The sequence below is a fragment of the Carassius auratus genome, chromosome 26 (assembly GCF_003368295.1).
Source record: "Carassius auratus strain Wakin chromosome 26, ASM336829v1, whole genome shotgun sequence".
NCBI lineage: Eukaryota > Metazoa > Chordata > Actinopteri > Cypriniformes > Cyprinidae > Carassius > Carassius auratus.
Genome location: NC_039268.1, coordinates 12,113,595 through 12,133,724, shown reverse-complemented (window position 1 = coordinate 12,133,724; position 20,130 = coordinate 12,113,595). Strand labels below are relative to the sequence as shown.

At 35.3% G+C, this 20,130-nt stretch overlaps 1 protein-coding gene across 4 annotated transcripts in view; it reads right to left on the bottom strand.

Annotated features, from left to right (window-relative positions):
* sdk1b (sidekick cell adhesion molecule 1b) overlaps positions 1–20,130 on the bottom strand; it is a 190,938-nt gene that overhangs the window by 100,867 nt on the left and 69,941 nt on the right. For all 4 annotated transcript variants that reach the window (XM_026204260.1, XM_026204263.1, XM_026204262.1 and 1 more), the window contains exons 3-6: positions 15,597–15,753; positions 13,155–13,261; positions 11,437–11,584; positions 3,059–3,192 (exon numbers count right to left, since the gene is read on the bottom strand). In XM_026204260.1, the coding sequence (XP_026060045.1) occupies positions 3,059–3,192; positions 11,437–11,584; positions 13,155–13,261; positions 15,597–15,753 (546 nt within the window). The remainder of the gene's footprint in view (positions 1–3,058; positions 3,193–11,436; positions 11,585–13,154; positions 13,262–15,596; positions 15,754–20,130) is intronic.

Below are 20,130 nucleotides of genomic sequence, written 5' to 3'. Positions count from 1 at the left end.
TAACCAAAGCTAAAGAACAGAATGAAATGTTATAATACCAAATCAGGCAAACCCATTAACTGTGTTAATTTCTTATAAATACAATGATATCAACCCTTAAATTGGATGAATTAAAAATTCCTCAATCTTCTAAGGATTTCTAAAAAACTGAACACCTCTGAAGTTCATACATACTATGGCTAGATTCTGTCATATTCTGCTCATACACTCTCTATTTAAACTACTAATAGTTTTCTATCTAAACTATTTAAATATATGCCTGCTAAAACCCCAATTTACGTATGAACACCTACAAATATATATGAGATGCTACTCTCTCTCTGTCTGTCTCTCTCCAGATGTCACCGTCTGGTTTCCATCCTCTGGTCCAGATGGATGCCTACTCTCTCTTCCTGCTCAGCCTCACTTCACCACAGACAACATTTGAGAGATGAGTCACACGAAGCCACACACTTATATTCACAGAAGACACCATGAGATGCTAAAAAAGTCAAACAAAGTGACACGCTAGTCTTTATATCCATGTTTACATCGATTCGGTTGTTCTTACTCACAGTGACACTATGAAAGGTGTGTGTGCGAGTTATATGAGTTATATGAGAGGCTCAACTTTAAGGTTCAGTGTTCTTCACATCCTGACTTTATGACGCCACCTGTCTCTTATTCAGTCAAGTAGGTTCCTTCAGAACACTGTTGGGACATGCCTCAAAATATTAATATTAATGTTGATATATGTTTGCAAGTGAGCATGTGGCTGTTGAAAAAAATAAATAAATAAACGCATGTGTCGGTTAAGTATGTTTTGAAGCATGGCACCTGGTTTAAGCTGGTCCTGAGCTGTTTATAAGCTGGCCCTGAGCAGGAGCTAGTTGCTTAGGACCAGCACAGGACCATCTTAAACCAACTGCCATGCTTCAAAACATACCTAACCAGCATATGCTGGGTTTTTCAACAGGGGCTGTGCCTGTTAATATCAAAAGCAGTATCTACAGATTGTGCAAGTATTTAGCTGGATGTATATTTCAATGATGTGTTACAACACCAATATTAAAGTGCAATGCTTCTGAAATACAATATAAAGACATTATTATATTATATCATATTATATTATATTATATTATATTATATTATATTATATTATATTATATTATATTATATTATATTATATTATTAAACATAAATCTTTAATACCCTAAAAGCTCATAAACTTCTTAAAGGTCAATACAAAATGACATAAAAATAATTATAATGAGTCAATAAAAAAAATAAAAAAAAAGATTTTTTTTTACATCCCTCCTGCTGTCAGCTCTCTACTAATTTCTTTGTTCTTTCCCCTTCTTATGTCCTTGTCATATTCATTCAACTCAACACTCTGTTTGTGGAGTTTCAGATCCTTTAAACTACTTTCAACATCTCCTTTCCTCTAAATTTTTGATTAGAAAAAAATGACATTTCTCCAAATGGTGGATTTTGACTGAAAGTCATAAACCTCTTGTCCCATGAAACACTGCAGAGAAACTAATGACTTAAAGAGATGATTTTCACACGGAACACTTTCCTTACCCTTTTGTTCCTTTAGTTTTACATTCATTTGAAATGAGATTTATAAAGGTCTTCTGCATGGTACTTTTATGTCATTCTACTTTGAAAAGTAGCTAGTTGTTTAAAAAAATTATAATTCTGGCCTTAATTAGGAGCAAAAACAACTTTCTCCTTCACTTACAGTAAAAAGACGAAATTAATGTCCTTTAAAAACCAACCTACAAATTGTGCCACGCACTAGTGTTTCTACAGCATATTGACAATATAGAGAAATGAAATGGTTGAAAATGTGTAAGGTGAAAGGGAGGGTCAATATGTTTAATTTAAAAGCACATCCACTTGAAAAAAAAGTCAATATTTTGTCCCAGAGAGCCGCACTGAATAAAACATATTACAATTTCACATTACAATCACACACCATATGCACCCAAAAGAATAAATCTAGTCTAACATCTAATTTTGCTTTATACACCCACTGAGGACCTAAGAAATTCATGTAACTGCATAATATTTCCCATCATATAGTCTCTAATATAGTCCCTGTTTTACACATCAGCTGTGATATTTAACTATCACAAATGTTTTCATGCGACAGAGATAAGTGAACCCACAACATATCTGCATTAATTCCAAGCAACATTTTACTCATTAGCAGATTAAATAACTTTAATTATCAAGTCATTAACAAACATATGATGCCTAACGATCACTAGTTGATTAAAATCGAAATATATATTTATAAACATTTTTCAGACGCTTTGGATAAAAGTGTTTTACATTGTATTCAGGCTAACAATTTTCTACTATCATGTTGTTCATGGGATTCGAACCCCCAACCTTGCGCCTTCTAACACAGCGCGTTACCAGTTGAGCTACAGGAACACATATTTAAACAGACAGTAAATATCAAAGTTGGTTAATCTTAATAATGAAAGTTATAATACAGTGATTCCTAATTTTTCAATAGCTTTAAACTATTTGCATTTAAGATCTACTGTAAGTTCTATTGAAATGACATACATTTCCAGTAGACTATATACTGGGAAGCATATATGTGACCCTGTACCACAAAACCAGTCAAAGCTGAATAAATAAGCTTTCCATTGATGTATGGTTTGTTATGATAAGACAATATTTTACCGAGATACAACTATTTGAAAATCTGGAATCTGAGGGTGCAAAAAAATCTAAATATTGCGAAAATTGCCTTTAAAGTTGTCCAAATGAAGTTCTTAGCAATGCATATAACAAACCAAAAATTTAGTTTTAATATACTTACAGTAGGAAATTGATAAAATATTTTCATGGGACGCGATCTTTACTTAATATCCTAATGATTTTGGCAAGAAAAATCTATCATTTTGACTCATAGAATGTATTTTTGGCTATTGCTACAAATATACCCCATTGATTTAAGACTGTTTTTGTGGTCCAGGGTCACACACACACACACACACACACACACACGCAAACACATATATACTGTATGTATAGTAAATGCTATTCATAAACTTACTTGTTATACTCAGGTAAATGGAAGGGCTGGTTTTGTTTTCCCCATTACGTTCGTTAACGGCCTGTACATAATACCGACCCGCATCTGCTGCCGCTGTGCCCAAAACCACAAGCTGATTGTCCAATGTTATTGCTCTGAAACCAAAAGAGAAACACACAAAACACTTATAAGAATGGTCAACAACACTGTCCACTTAGGACTCCATTTCCTTTGTAATCTCAGGGTGACCTGCACCAAATCAATTGGCTTATTTGTAAAATTGTGGAAGGTAAAGTACTAATGAAAGCACATTAGCATTTTATTATTTTATGGTCTCATCGGCGAGAGGGCAATGTGATAATTACTCCTTTCAGCACACATTCACAAATCAATACATCACTGGACACGATGAAAAATGAACATGCACAAACATGCGCACATGTCCACTTACATTATGTGAGGCTTTTGCCACTTTTTGAACTGATATTTTTATCTCTCTCGAGGGCAGGAAAAAATAACTCGCTAAAGAAAAACACAACAAAATGAATAAGGAAAGAAGGGAGAGTGGGCTTTCATGTTCCTCTATGGTCTGTGTTCAATAGTGCTCTTGTGACAAACGTCAATAGCGCTTTCAAATTTTCACACACACATGACACAATCACACCTTTATATGAGGCAAGTTTTTAAAAGCACTAAGAGCTCCACACTTTAGTCACCGCCACAACTAGATGTGCCACACCCAGAAAACCTGCAGAAAACCCGAAAAAATCACAATCCTGTCTGTCAGAACTCTCCAGAGAAACAGCCCGTTACCGAAAGCCCATTTCTAAAAGTAAAGCACTAGGTGACAAAAGAACTAATACAGACAGCTGCTTACACATATCAACTTTAATTCAAATAATATTAAAGAATTATACATAAACTTAAGCAAGGCATGCTGTCACACTATAAAGAGTGAGCTGACACAGGTTTGAATATGTATTTAACGTTAAATACTGTAGACTATTTAAAGGCAAAACTTGAAAACAAATATGAAATGTGATGAAGCTGCAAAATTTGAGAGGGTACCGTAAAACAAAATGACAATTATTTAGACTCAAAAAATTCAGTTTGAATGTTTTATTGGTGTACCCAACCACTATAGCAGTATAAGATGATAGGTATTTTAGTTTGGAAGAAATTAAAAACTAAATTAAAAACAAACAAAAAAATTTAATATTGCATCTGAAACCAATAAACAAGCAGGATGCAATTATTGTTAAAGTGATACAGCTCGACAGCTTTAATAACATAAAATACACATTAATTTATTGTTGTTTTCATACGAGTAGGATATTATGTAATATGTAATTTAGTTGTCCAAGTAGTATGAAACTACTTTGATGGCGCTTTCAGAAGCTTGAAACTCCCCTTTCGTTGAAATGACATCGAAACATCTTCAAAATGTCTTTATGTTCCATAGAAGAATATCCAGGAACATTCAGAAGTCATTCGGATTTGGAACAACCTGGAGTAAATGACAAAATCAATTTCTGAGTGAACTACCCCTTTAACTACACAGTACAGGACTCTTTGCTTACAGTACTTTTATGGTGAAGTTAAAATTTCCATTATATAACCATAAAACGGAGTGAAAACTCCAGGTGGAATGACACCGTTGGGATTGGACACTGTAGGGCTGCTGTTAACCAACTCTTTCAGCACTACTTCAACCCAACCTCAATAATTTAAATGACATCTGAAAATAGAAGTGATGTTGTAACAGCTCAAATAATGACAAAGATGATGAAATTGAAAAAAAAAAACATTAGTTGTGACTTTGACATTATTCATTTATGTAAGCGCACAGTTTCTCCACATCAAATCCTGACGCAATGGCAGACCTCCGAAACGCTGGCCAAAGCCTACAGTAATCTTCAAACAGAGGAGCTCAGTGTTTTAATGCGTGAGCCACCATGTAATGTCAATAAAGTCCAGTCATGGGTGACTGTCCACATTTAAATATATAGAGCTCTTTTGTCGAGATTTCAAAGAGTGGGTTCATTTTGATTACTGGATACTTTCACACACTAATGCATGTACGCATACACAGTCTCAAGGTGAAAGAGGAGGAACCATTAGGAACTAAATAGCCTTTACTCTGGCTTCAATATGGAAGAGCTTTTAGGGCAGGAAATGCGAATCAGACAAGCAAACAAGCGGTAAGACAAGGAAGATAGAGAAAAGGATAAGCCCTGAGATATTTAATGGGCACTGGATGTTGTTCACATGGAGTTCAAGGTGAAATAAAGTTAGATGGGGAGCGAGAGACAGCGAGAGGACAGACAGGGAAAGAGAAAGAGAGAAACCACATGAAAACGTCAAGAATAAGCGTTTTAATCTATCTCCTGTAAGGAAAAAAAAATCCCTTTGAACTCAGAGTCTTTAATTCCAGCCTCTCCATCCAGGGGAAAAAAATAGGGAAGGGAAGGGAAAGGAAAATGAAAAAAGAGAAGTCTCGCACTCAGTCCAAAATAAATCCACAGTGGAAAAATCTCAGCATGGGATGTTTTCACACTTTCACCTTCAACTTTAAAACATAAGACATTCCAGGCCTTTAACTAACACTTTCAGGCTGGATTTAAAGGTGTAAGGTGACGATTGTTATGTTTTAGATGCATTGCTAACTTTAAAATTAAATAGATAGTTTATCCAAAATGAAAATTAGGTTACCATTTACTCATCGTCATGTCATTTCAAACCTGTATGAAATCCATTAGACCCCACCGATATACAAAAACAAACAAAATATCTTCTTCAGTGAAATGGGCATTTTTGGATGAACTATCCCTTTTGGAGCCACTAAAAATGATCACTTGTAAAATAAAACATTTCTAACTTATAAGTTCCTTGCAATTTTGTCACCACAGACAGCCTAAATAGAATGGAAGACTACGCTTTTTTGCTACCAATTGTTTTAGTTTCCGCATTAACCAGCAGAAAATAACTGGACAATGGTAACCAGCCAAACTTTGGCACCTTGTCTATTTTTCAGCGCTTCTGAACATTATTTTGTTTGTTTGAACATTCTAGCATGTCAACATTTGGCTCAACCAATGGCACGAGTTAGGGGCTAGACCAGATGGCTTAACGGAAGAAAAAAATGGAAGAAGGAGGGTAGTGGAACAAATAAAGCATTTTTAGAATGCTGCTTTATGTCCAAGATGCTGCAAAAGACTAGAGAGCAGCAGTTAAACATGTCCATCTACCAAATACCATGGGAGAAATATGGAAAAACGCATTCTGTGTTAACGGCCCCTCAGAAATGCCAGATGTGGACAGTAAGAGCATTTGGAAAACCTGTTTGGAAAGAATAATTATTTCCCTGATTCTGATTTGTCCTGTAGTGGAGCTGAAAAAATAATAAGATATATATATATATATATATAGATTGATTGAGAGATCGATAGATAGATATATTTTTAGAAATATACCAGCTGTAGCTTTGCAGTGAATGAGTTAAACCATAGTCAGTGCAGATAACCAAACACTTAATAGCAGTGGTGAAATTATTTCAAGTTGGTGACAATAGGGGGAAACAGAAGAATAGAGTGCACCATGGGAAAGGCACAGAGAAATATCAAATTGAGTTTACAAGCCAGGAAACTGTACTTAGATGGAATTTGACTTGTCAAATTGCCCCCAAGATCACAATAAACGGACCTGTACACACAAAAAGACTGCAAAATGTGGAGTATAAAGGTAGATAGAAGAAAAGCATATTGAATATGGTTTAGTCATGGAAAATATTACATACAAAAGCTATATACAATATGCCGTAAATTGGTCAAATTTGCAGCTCCGTAACTTGCACAGTGCACATACTTAAGGTTCCTGCAGGGTCATTGGATAAAATAAGTTTATGGATCGGAGGACCTTCATGTGATAAATGCAGAAGATGCTGAATTCCATTAGTAAATGCAAGCCTACAATAACATCAACAGCAACCATTTAACAGGGATGAAGTTCGGATGTTAATGAGGGTTATTGTTCTTGTTTATTGTTATTTTTGTGTTTATGGTTATGAAAGTACAGTATTTCAAAGAGATGATGACTCGTGAGTGAAGGTGTATTGTTGCACCTTGTAGATGTTCTGGAGCTAAGGTGGGCAGCATTGATTGTATTTTTTATCTTCTTTTATAATTTTTTAAGTGGTTTCTGCTACATCTGTGACATTTTTTAATTGTTGGTCTATATACGTGAGAAGCAGATGGACATTTATAGCCCTTGCATTATGTCTTGCTGGTTCTTTACACTTCATTACCAGATGAGAAATAGTATCCCTTTACAATAAGATTTATATTGGGTGATCCGTTTTTTTTTTTTTTTTTTTTTTTTTTTTTTTACATAGGTTAATGTATTATAATATATTTTTTTTGTATAATACATGTTCTAATGCTAATTTAATACAACCTATCTGTCTATCTATCTATCTATCTATCTATCTATCTATCTATCTATCTATCTATCTATATATATATATATATATATCTATATATATATATATATATATATATATATATATTTGTATTGGTATAAACACAAATTACCATTTAAGAGTCTTAAAATGAATGAATGAATGAATTAGATTATTACTTGTTCAGCAATAATGCATTAAATGGATCAAAGGTGAAGGTAAATACATTTATAACGTACAAAAGATTTCCATTTCAAATAAATGCTTTTTTGAACTTTCTATTTATGAATGTCCTGGAAAAATTGCATCACAGTTTAAAATAAAATATTAGGCAGAACGACTGTTGTCAACATTGATAATGGGAAGAAATGTTCCAACTCGGCATATCAGAATGACTTCAGAGCACTGAAGTCACTGAATATAAAACTACATTAAAATAGGAAAGTTTTTAAAATTATATTACAATATTACTGTTTTTACTATACATATATGAAATAAATGCAGCCTATTTGAGTATATGAGACGTTATCCAAATATATTTTTTACCACCTTTTGAAAGGTAATGTAAATTGTTAAAGATATTGTAACTGTGCTGTTTTGGTTGACTTTTGCATTAACTAATGAATTAATTTTAAGGGAGGAAGGACAAGCATCTTTACAGTGCCTACTTTGAACTGAAGTGCACCTGAACTGTTACTTCAGTGAATCCCTGTGCAGTGACTGACCTGCACCAAACTGCTATGAAGGAAGCGCACCTAAAGACTATTGTGTAGAATCTTATGGCAGACTGAATTTCTCCAGCTGTCACTTAAAATACATCCTCTGTTGATCCTTCTTTAAAACAGTATCACTGTTTGCTTCCCTCTTAAGGGTGCACTTAAGGACTCAATGGTGTTGACAGCTGAGCCACTGATGTTCAGGGTTGTGGGGGTTTGTGTGTCCTTCTTTAAGTCCACAATATCCACTGCAGGCTTCAGGGCAGTCAGCTTCAGGTTATTGTGGCACCACCAGGACACCAGCTGCTTAGCATCCTGTCCACAGGCAGATCTGTTGCTGCTGCTGCTTATGAAGCCACACTCTTAAAAAGAAATTACAATCTGAGTCCAGCCTGATGCCACTGGACAAACTTAAGTTACGCAAAGAACTTTTTAGTTCTTTAGAATTAACTTCATCATTCAAAAGTTTGGACAAAACTTACGTGCCAAAATTTTCAGGAGGACACTTTTTGAAAATATCCCCCTGCAGATTATTGCTTAATTTTTGACTTTTCCTGAAAGATTATCATACACAAATTTTGCAGTCTTGCCAGTTTAAGCATTCAAACTATTTTAAAACATTAAAGAATGAGAAGACACAAAAGTAACCCAAAGCGTGCACACAGAGAGCACTGGATCAGACCAAACTGAGCTCTTTTTTTGCATCTTACCACACTTAAATGGACAAATGCAGACAATATTAAGTAAAAATGCCAGTTATGTCTAGTACCCATCATTAGCTAGGGTCAAATAAAAAGCCTTTGGACCTGAACAGATCCATGCAGTGGTTCTTCAAGTGACAGCAGCTTAACATACCTGTTTGGATAAATCATGTTAATAAAAAAATAAAATAAAAATAAAAATAAAAACTTCTCTAATCTGATCTCAACTGAATAACTTCTTTAGCTTCAATACATTTTAACTTGATAGTATTTGGTACCTGAATGCTACTATTAGATTACTAATAAACCTACCTAAGAACTTAAAGCTAAAGCTTTTTTTTCTATTATATATTTTTTGTGCTATTGCTTGTAATTCGTTCATTTGTTCTTATTTTATTACTGACCATCTGTTTTAGATTTTTTTTCATTAACATTTTTACATTGTTACATAGGCCAAAAAAACAAACAAACAAACAAACAATTAATATAATAACTTTTTTATTGTCATGTGACACTGAAGACTGAAGTCATGGCTGTTGAAAATTCAGCTTTGCCAATACAAGAATCAAATAAATTTGAAAAGAGATTAAACTAGAAAACAGTTATGTTAAATTATAATATTAATTTACAATATTACTGTTTTTATTCTGTATTTTTATTCAAATAAATGCAGCTTTAAAAGAACTGTGGGTGTACTGTATACACAGTAATGCCAATGTGTGCAATCAAAAAGACTGACAGCCAATCAGAATCCACCCAACTTTGAAGAGCCTGGTCATTTTAAGCAGCACACAACATAACTGCAGCTTATTCTTTTAATAAACAGAATGTTTTTGTGCATTGGTGTGGATGCCAATACACAGAAGTTATCATATAATTATTGTTCTAGGTGTGAAGGGGACTTTAGTGAGAGGTAGTGACAGCAGGACAAATTTGGTCAGTATATTTCACTCAATTATTTTCATAAACATGAAAGTCTGAGAACGTTTGTGACAAATGTCATGTGTGTTTAGTTAGCCTGATGGCACTGTGGTCCAATCTATGACGTTCTGCTATGCCACGGAACCAAAGAGTCAATTATCAAATTCAATTATCACAATCAGTCAAAGCAGGAAGAGAAAACAGGAGCAAAAAACATTCAAATGAGGGAGGAATGCAGAGAGAGAGAGAGCTAGATGAAGGGAAGAGGAGTGTGTGTCTGCATATCTGAAGTTCAAAGAGTAATCAAGAGGATTTTTTTTATTGGCAAATTCAGTCTGTTTTTGCAGTTCTTTCTGAAGGAAGACTTGTAGTCTTTTAGGAAGTCTCTCCTAACTATTTACTGACATGGAGTCAAGGAGCTAATCCCAGATCTGTTAGCAAAGCATATCTAGCATGTTTAAGCACAAAGAGGGATCTGAAAGCTGACATGGTATCGTGATTCAAGATGCATGGACTTTGTAAGACCTGAAACACTTCTATTTTGTTCTATTCCTCACACTAAGCTAAAAATAAAATAAAATAAAATAAAATGTTCCTTCCTTCAAACAACAAATTTGTTTCTCGGATCGAATTATAGGGCGGAGTTAGTGTAAACAGCCTCTGCCAACAAGGCATTTAGTTTAAATAGGTATTCCGAAGTTATCTGAAAAGCACCTGCTGAATTTAGTTTATTTTTCTAGTTTAAGTCTAAATCCCTCTACACTGTTCGATTTATGCTAAACCAACTTGCACTCTCCTCACAACCCCTGTGCTAGTCGTGGGTGGGTGTGTTTTCATTGGACACACATGAGTATTTATCTCTCTCCTCTAGATCTCATTTCTTTGATAGACTAACGCATTTCACGTACGAGTGGCCTTTGAAATGAAGACCGTCTCACAGGTGCCATGACAACCGTTTGACTGACAGCTGGCGAGGTGAGCTATCCTCAGATGCTGCTGTGGCGCTGACAGTAAAGCTTGATGAGCAGATGTGTCGACCCTGCTACTAACAATCCAAGAATGTGGAGCGTGGCGTCAACAACTGCAGGACATGCCGGTTCATTTAGAGAATCAATGAATGTCATAAAGCACATCATTGCCACGGGGGCCAACTGATGCAATCAGTCTAAAGACACTGTAGACAGTGATTGATGTACAGTACATAACACTATTCTCAATGCAAGCATGTGTGTGTGTGTGTTCTAAAGTGTACAGACGAGGTCTGTCTGACTTTTGACAGACTATAATGTTAGGAATACATTTACATAATGAATTTAAACAGGTTGGTGTCAATAGACTTTAATCATTTACATGATTAATTCACCTACAAATGAAAATTGTGTCTTCGTCTAGTCACCATCATGATGATACATACTTTTTAAAAAATATTTTTATTATTATTATTATTATTTTTTTTTTTTTTTTTTAATTGTTTGAACAAGTATTATTATTATTATTATTATTATTATTATTTTGGAGCTAGCTTGGCAGCTCCAGTTCTCATTCAATCTAAATCTATTGAAAAGACCTGGCAGAATTTCCCTAGATGTCAAAACGGCCACTTACACTCGATGGTTAGGAATGATCTTGAAGCCGTCTCTGAACCATGTGACCTGAGGGCGAGGGTAACTGGTCACAGCGGGAGGATTCAGGACAGCAGCTCTTCCCTGAGAGACCGTTTTCCTCTGTTCCAGTTCAGCAAAGTTATCCATGTCTAAGAGAGAGAAATAAATGGATACAGAGAGAAGGAGATGGAGAGGTGCAATTTACTGAAGTAAAAATGCCTACTTCTAAGGTCTGAGCCTATAGACAATAGCATGGTGTAGCGATAATAATGTGGCTGATGACTTTGACAATATCAAAATGATTATTATTATTATTAAGATAGTATTATTAACTAATTAATATTAGGGCTTAAGTTATTTATGCCATCATACTTATTTTTACGGGTTTTTACATTGTTGTGTGTTATAACACATCACAAAGGGTTCTGTTGAGCTTATGAATGCAAAAGCCAATCAGAAGCGTTCAGATGAGTCATAAATCACGCTACATTTTGAGTTTATTCGCTTCATTCGCGCGTTAAATTAACTTCACAACAGATGCGAATTCACATCATGGGAGGGGCTTCTGCCAGTTGAGTTCACGTAGCATTGTGATTTCAACCACCAGTTATTCTGATAATTTTCTAAATATTACTGTTATCGTGTCATGAAGTTTTTCAGGCGAGAATGTAGTTGTTTTAAACTCAAATCTGCTGTTTATTTCTAAAGACAGTGCCTATTTAAAAATGTGTTTCGCAGATTTCGCAGACGATCAGCTCCATGCGATCAGCGGGAGCTCAGTGATCATGTATCCGCCTAGAGCACTCTCAATTTGGATAGCCCTTCTGACATTTGCCGCTGGCTCTGATGTCTCTTTAGTGGTTCAACATAAAATATAACTAGTTTTGGGTAAATCTAACAGGTAATCTTTGGACTTTGGTATTCAATTAATCTATTTCTTCCAGGCAAGATCTTTTTTATTCCTGTTTCTGTAAAAGTATCCACATACAGCGACGATGACTTTGTCCTCCATTGTTGTTTCGGATTTCCCCTCTGCTCGCTACGTCGTAATCACATCACTACTAGAGCAAGCTCCTGATTGGTTAACACGGTGCGAAATTTCGCACAAATCACGCCTTTCGAGTGTCAATACGCCCGAAACGATCAGTTTGCAATGCGTCATTTGCAGCACAGGATGTCTATCCGCGTCTTTGCATTGACTTAACATGTAAATCACTTGCGTCTGGTGTGAACGCACCATTACGGGTTTGGAACAACAGAATTTTTGACAGAATTTTTTTTTTTTGAGTGAACTAAGCCTTTAATAGATTACATTAGCATTAGGTTGCTTTTAACCATACCCTGGAGTTGGTTCTCTCTCTGGCTATGTAATGAAGTAATTCATTTAATAAATTTGCTTGATGATATTGTGTACCGGCAATCTCACAGGCTGACAATATGACAATATATAATGCATATTGCTTAACACAACTACTACTACATGTTTTTTGTTGCTCCCGTATGCCTGCTGTATTTCAAACAGTAAATAAAGTGTACCGGAGTGACAGCATATTTAGAAATTACTGGAGTGTTTCCTGAACATCACTTTTAGTTCATCCCCAATGGGACTCCTGTACTACATTCATATGTGTGTGTTCTAGGTGAGTGTGGTGATGTGTGAAATCCATTTGTTCATCAGCCTCCTGGACTCCCTTTCTAACAACATACACATGTACTTACAAGCCACGCGAACATCGGCCCTTGTCTGGATCAGTGCTCCCATCCTGTTTCTCACTGCGCACTGATATATACCCGCGTCCTCCCGCTTTAATGACATAATCGTGTACCTGGAAGAGAGAAAGAGATCTGGGATTTACATTATGCTTCATTGATGTTCCTGCTGTGCAGTACACACTATACTGCATGCCATGTCCTTTTGAGTGTGAAACAGAGTGCATTGTGCAATGATAAATGTTTTAAACAGTAGTGTACTACACCGTTATCTCATTATAACCTCACTACACTGCATGTTTAATTCAGTGAGTCACTTCAAGTTATCAAACTTCTTTAATTCACTTTTGCATAAAACTGTCTTCACTGCTTGCAGTTTGATCCAATAATGAGCCAAGGAAGAAATAGGCTGTAAAAAAATTGGAGCTGTGCAGTTCCTCCATCATACAGTAATTAATAGGTCAAATCAAGTGTATCGCATTTTAGAATAAAAAGTTTACCACACTATATGATTTTGCATACTGTTCACCAAGTTATAGAATAAATCGCAAAAATAGTATGAGTAGTATGATACTGTTATTTTGGATGAATTCCAAGACTTGGCTCTTATATGACGGTCAAATATGTGTAATCAGTACTTGCAACATGATTTCTTCAGCCTGTACAATAAATAGACAAGGAGTTTGAAAGTGAACACTAATAAGTGCTTGGATTTATGAACAGATGGATGCGAGTGTGTGCTTTAATGAGAAAGATTACAAGCCCACAGGGTCAGAGCTGCTCAAATCTGAGTTGATTCGTTTAACAGATGACTGTGTTTAATGCAGAAGTGATGGTTCACATGGATTGAATGTGGAATCAGCTGCACTGATGAAAACTCAACACTCTGTCATTTTTATAGAAAGATTCAGAGGAACACTGAAAAACATTACATTTTAATGTTACTGTCAGGATGAATTAGAAACAGAAGAAAGATAAATCATACAGGTTTTTTATTATTAATATTATATTTATATATATATATATATATATATATATATATATATATTTACAATTTTATTTGATAGTTTTCTAGTATTTATAGTTTTAATCAGTTTTTAAATGCATTTGTTTAAATGTATATGTTTAGTAAGTTTGTTGTGTTTTTGTATATTTAAAGTATATTCAGCTTTAATTTCTTCATTTTTATTAAAGTTTTTTTTTTTTTTTTGTATTTACTTAGAATTCAACTTGAGTTACTTTAGCATTTCAAATCTTTTGTTGTAAATATTAGTTAAATGATTTCATTTTATTTTACTTCCATATCTTTTTAGTTAACAAAATTGGTTAAATTTTATTGATTTTAGTTAACAATAAGGACAAATCTGTTTAGAACAATGTGAGGCAATTTCATAAAAATTTTCATGGCAACATTTCAGCCAACAACTGATGTTAGCTATTGACTTCTATAATATGGCAAACTATTCACCTTTTTCTTTTCATAAAAAAGGCCATTTGTAAATTCTATGGGTTTGGCTTCCTGTCTCATCCATGTCCAGCTATTTTTAGCTGTACAGAACTGCTCGTTTTGGTGATTGATATTGAAAATCGGTGTGTCTTACCATATTATTTGAATATGTTGTCTTAATTACGAACACACTGATTTATAATGAAAACAGTTTTACAGTTTACTGTAGTTTGTTTTTCTTATTATTATTTCCATGTTGAAAAAAAAGGTGGTTACTATGAAATGAACTGTTTGGTTACACACGTTCTCCAAAATATCTTCTCTTGTGTTGTTGAGTATTAAAAAGATAATTCATACCTGTTTGGAACAATGTAAATGATGAAAGAATTTTCATTTTCGGATGATCTATCCTTTTAAAGTCAAATGTCATTGCTTTAAAAAAAGATGAAAATAGACCTCATCGCTCATCTTGCTAGCACTGTTCTTATTATACACCATTTCTTTATTATACACAACACTAAAGTCACTGTAATAATAATGTCTCTGAAATACAAGGGGTCAAAGATGGATGACCATACAAGAGAAAGAGGCCAAAGAAGGGTACAGGACAAATGAGATCCCGAAGGACTCAGCACCATCTATATTATTTTATATTTTAGCACAATTTTTTTGTGCAGTGCAATCCAGAATCAAATGACCTCGGTACATGGGTGCCAGTTAAGATAATGGGAACTTATCTTAAAATAGTGCAACAAACTACATGAAAAATCCCATCCCAATAAGATTTGTGAATTGGGGGTTTAATACATGATCTCACACAATACAATAGCTCCTGAAAGATCAGATGTTAAAGCCCATTTTAGTGTGATTAATAATGTTGCTTCAGAAGGATTGTCCCTGTTGCATGTTTTTGGATAAGAGATATAAACAGCTAAAACAATTAAATATGTATGTCTAAATGTGGAGACAGTGCAGCAGAGTGTATATTATGTGTTGATTATTACCTGTACTCTGGTGTGTATTCAGTGATATCTGAGTTGTTTCTCATCCATTTGAACTCCAGCGGCCAGCTGCCCTCAGCCAGACAGGTGAGCACGAGTCTGTTCCCCTCCAGGTGTGTCTGTGCAGCCCCTGCCTCCGTTTTAAAGTACGGAGCGATGTCTGCAAAGAGAACATCAATAACAAAATGAAAACCCATGCTTAATTTTGATATAACGAACAGTTCAACTTCCCCAAATGTGCAAAGATGTCTAATTATGATGCATGAATGAAAGCACACTGAGCGTAAGAATAAAGTGCTGACCATGATATTTCAAATGGTCATACTGGCCAGATACTACTCTGATAAATGGCCTATATATCAACCATGGCCGATATTATATCACCCAGGCTATTTCCAGACTGATATCTGAGCCTGATTACACATTTAGAGTACATCTCATTATATGAGGGTATCGCTCGCTCGCTCGCTCTCTCTCGCTCTCTCTCTCTCTCTCTATGAAAAGTTTTGTTCCAAATGCCATGAACGGCATTTTTTTTTTTTTTAAATTGAGATTTCACCAAAATCAGTATGGTTTCTAGTTGGTATTAAAGATACCAAAAATATTATTTTTTATATATATATATATATTTATGCAAAATGCGATATTCACTGAGTTATTACATAATTTTTTCTCCCATTTTTCCAAACCACGGCAATCGCCAGTCTCTGTTTTTTACAGAGTACGATATATCAGCTTAACCAATCACAGCTCACCATTCCACACACTCTAAACAGTAATGGTGACGCTTTGAATACACTCCGCATCTTAGTTTTAGTCATTTTCTTTGTACTTTGTGATCAACACACAAGGGCTGCATGATAAATCGCATGCAACGGTCATCTGCATCTCGTCAGTAAAGCCGATTCTGTGATTAATAGTAATCTGCAAATACACACTTGCCCTTAGACACCCAGTTAAATGTAAAAGGAAAGACTGGTATTTGTCAAAAGAATAAGTCACCTTCATGTCAGCATTCAGACCACATACTACACATTCCCCCAGTAAACCCAGAAAAAAGATCTCAAAGGGACTTTCACTCAAGTGCTTTGTGGGAAACTTGTTTCAAAGCCTTTGTGTATTGTGAATCGAATCTCTCCATCTATAGTTCAGATGACATCACTACAACTGAAGAACTGAGAGAAGAACATCCAGCTAGTAGAAAACAGAAACGGGATTGGGAAGGCATGTGACCTGAGATGAGACTCTCTCTAAACGTATGGAAGCTGGTATGCAAAAATTTCCATTCGGTCTTTAGTCATACTAAAATGAATGTACATTCAGAAGACATACTGTCAGCTCTGTTGCATAAAACAGCGATTGATTTGGAATGTTTTTCAGGAAGCAGCGAAAGAGCAGGACTAATGTGAAGTGCACACAAAAGACAACTGACAATTGATTCTGACAGAATTTGATGATAGCATTTCAAGTTAACAACATTGACCTCTTTGACTCCAGCAAGCTAACAATGTGATACTTGAGTAAAACAGTCAGTATTATTTTTGCTAATACTTTTTTGAAATTCTGGCAAATATCAGAAACACAATATTTACATTTACAAATATCATGTGACAGTCAATAACCAATACATAGCTGATATTATAAATCCATATCATCATTTTACTCCACTATATTTATTCACAGCTTGTTTGACTGAGTTCTGTAATTGCATTATATGTTATGTATTTACACATGATGCTGCCTAAGGATTTGGGCAAAGCAAAGTATCTTAGTCAGAAGGCAGCAAGATATTGCTGCGTAGCTTTGGCACAGTCTTCTCGTCTGGTGCCTTGCCCAGGTCAACATTCAAATGAAACATTCTTACTGTCTCTGCTGGATAAAATGACTTCAGTCTGTTATTGTGAAGCTAAAGGCCAATGGCTCAGTGGCTCCCATCACACTTGTTAGTAAATTACTCGCCATTTAGCAAACGCTTTCATCCAAAAAAAGACTAATTACAGAAACAGCCCTCCTGCAGCCACTAAGTGCTTTGCTTAAACACACAAAGGTGAGAGAATAGAAATCTTAGATCTTAACATTTTATAAAATAATAATAATAATAAATAATTATTATTTTTAGATTTTGGTAGATAAAGTAAAAAATATATATATAATTAAATCACAAAAATAATTCAGGAAACGTAATGATTACAAAAGTGAATTCTTGAAAAAACACCTTAAGTAGTCTGGCATAATCTTTTACATTTAAAGAATTCAGTCATTTTTATGAAGAATTTAAAATAATTTGAGCAAAACAGTTTATTTTTAGTTTTTTAAAACTGAAACTAAAAACATCCCATTACTTGAAATTTCTCAGTAGTTTAAGTGCTTAAATAACTAAAACTAAAAAAACGAAAACTATAGACATATAAAAAACAATTAAAAAACAAATGACTAAACTGATGCAACTAAATTGATGCGATGTCAATAAGAACCAGATAATTAGATCTCTTTATGAGACAAAGTTAATTTAGGATGTATTCAGATTCATTTTTAATAACATCTTGACAGAAGTGAGATTTTTAATCGATTTGAACATTAAAGAGCCACACAGATGGGAAATCAAAAAATACCTGTATTACAGTGTATGATGTAGCTGTCCATCAGTGTAAACAATGTGCAAAGTAATTAAACCAAAAAGTACACGATTTATAAAGTTATTGGCTTCTAAAGTAAGGAGTCGACACTGAGTCGCAGATACGAGTCGTTATAGATTTCAAATCTTTTGCCCTTCTCTATGTACCTCACTAGGAGCACTTTGCATAATAATCTCCGCCTACCGTGTTGGGAGTAACAGAACTCTGACCTGCCCCACCCCCACACACAGACGCTCTGGTTGGTGTGAGAGCATCATGTCGAGGAGACAGTGTGTTTTTAATTGTAAAGGCAAGTTTGTTTTATTTTCACTGTCAAAGAATGAAGATCAGAAGAACCAATGGCTAAAATTCATTTTCACCATAATACCAGAGCAGTACAACAAATCCCTTTTGTTGTGTTCACAACATTTCACTTATGACTGCTTTTCTAATCTCGTTGAGTACACGGCGGGATTTTCAAAGCGTTTGGCCATAAAAGAGGGTTCATTGCCAACTTTATTTAGAAAATCACAACGCGAAGTATGATTATGAAGTTATGTGTCTGTTTTCTCCCGAGCGTCTTATCAGTGTGTGTGCTGTCTGCAGCCTGTTTGTGCTGATCGTCATGTACAAACACGTCATTAAAATGAAGTGTAACTCCGTGAATACTCAACGAAGAGACATGAGAGAGATATCTATAGAAAGCTTGACATGTCTACTTTAAAACTAAACAAGTGCTGCCGAAAACAGATATTCTGTGATAAAGTAATCCATATGAAAACAATGCAATGTCTGTTTTTCATGTCTCCCTTCGTGACCACGCCCCCGCGCTGAACGCGCTATTCAGATTCAAACTGAAGCGTGCGGCTTGAATACGCCCACACAGAAGAAAAAGCAGCGAGACTGTTCAAGTTTTTTATTTTACTGTTTGCTTCGCGGTGAGAGGAATAAGACATAATTACCCCAAACAGATGCTAACATATTGTTTACCGTGAAGGTGTGTGCAGAACAACCAATCAAAACTAACTATGTTAGTTGTCCAATCAGAACACAGTATGCTACCGAAAGGTGGGGTTTAAGGAAACTGAAGCTTTTGAACAGCTTTGCCCGAACCGTTTGGGGATCTCTGAGAATTGAGGTAATTTTAAAATGATATTTTGACAAAATGACAATGTTTTTTAACCTTGGATGGATTTAAACCTAATGTACAGGACTTATAAACAGTGATAGGATGCTTAGAATTTTCATCTTACTGGCTCTTTAATATACTGTTAATATATAATATAACTCTCCAGTTCCTATCATTGTTTGGGACTGAACATTGGTGCTAACACCTTTAATCCTTAACTGATGAATGATTACTGTGTTCATCTCACAGGAAAGGAGCTTGATGTTGAACTTAATGAAGCAAATCTGTATTTCTTCTAATGACAAATACACCATGTGAGGATCACAGCACCCTGAGATCTGACCTTTTTTGTGGTTCCAGTATAATGAGACGGCGTGACAGCCGCATGTACTCACAGCACAACCGCACAGTTTTGGGGAGTTAAGTGGCCCCCCACCCATAATGCACCAGTCTTTTCCTCTGGCCTCAGGATACAGTTTCCCACAGAGAAGATCTGAGCGCACAGACAGGTAGAAGCAAGCATGGGTAATCAGGTGGAAGAAACGGGGTGATCAGTGACATTTACACATCAAACACACACACAAACATTTCGGTGAACTCCGGCACAAGCTGTCCACACACACTTGTACGCGCATACACACATCACACAGACTCACGCAGCGGAAGAGACAGGGTGATCAGTGACATTTCCATAAAGTGGAGGCAGAAGATTCTCAAGGGAACGGGAAACAACATATGTACACACACACATCCCTTTAAAAGTGCCTTATGACCAGCAATTCTCTCTATGAAG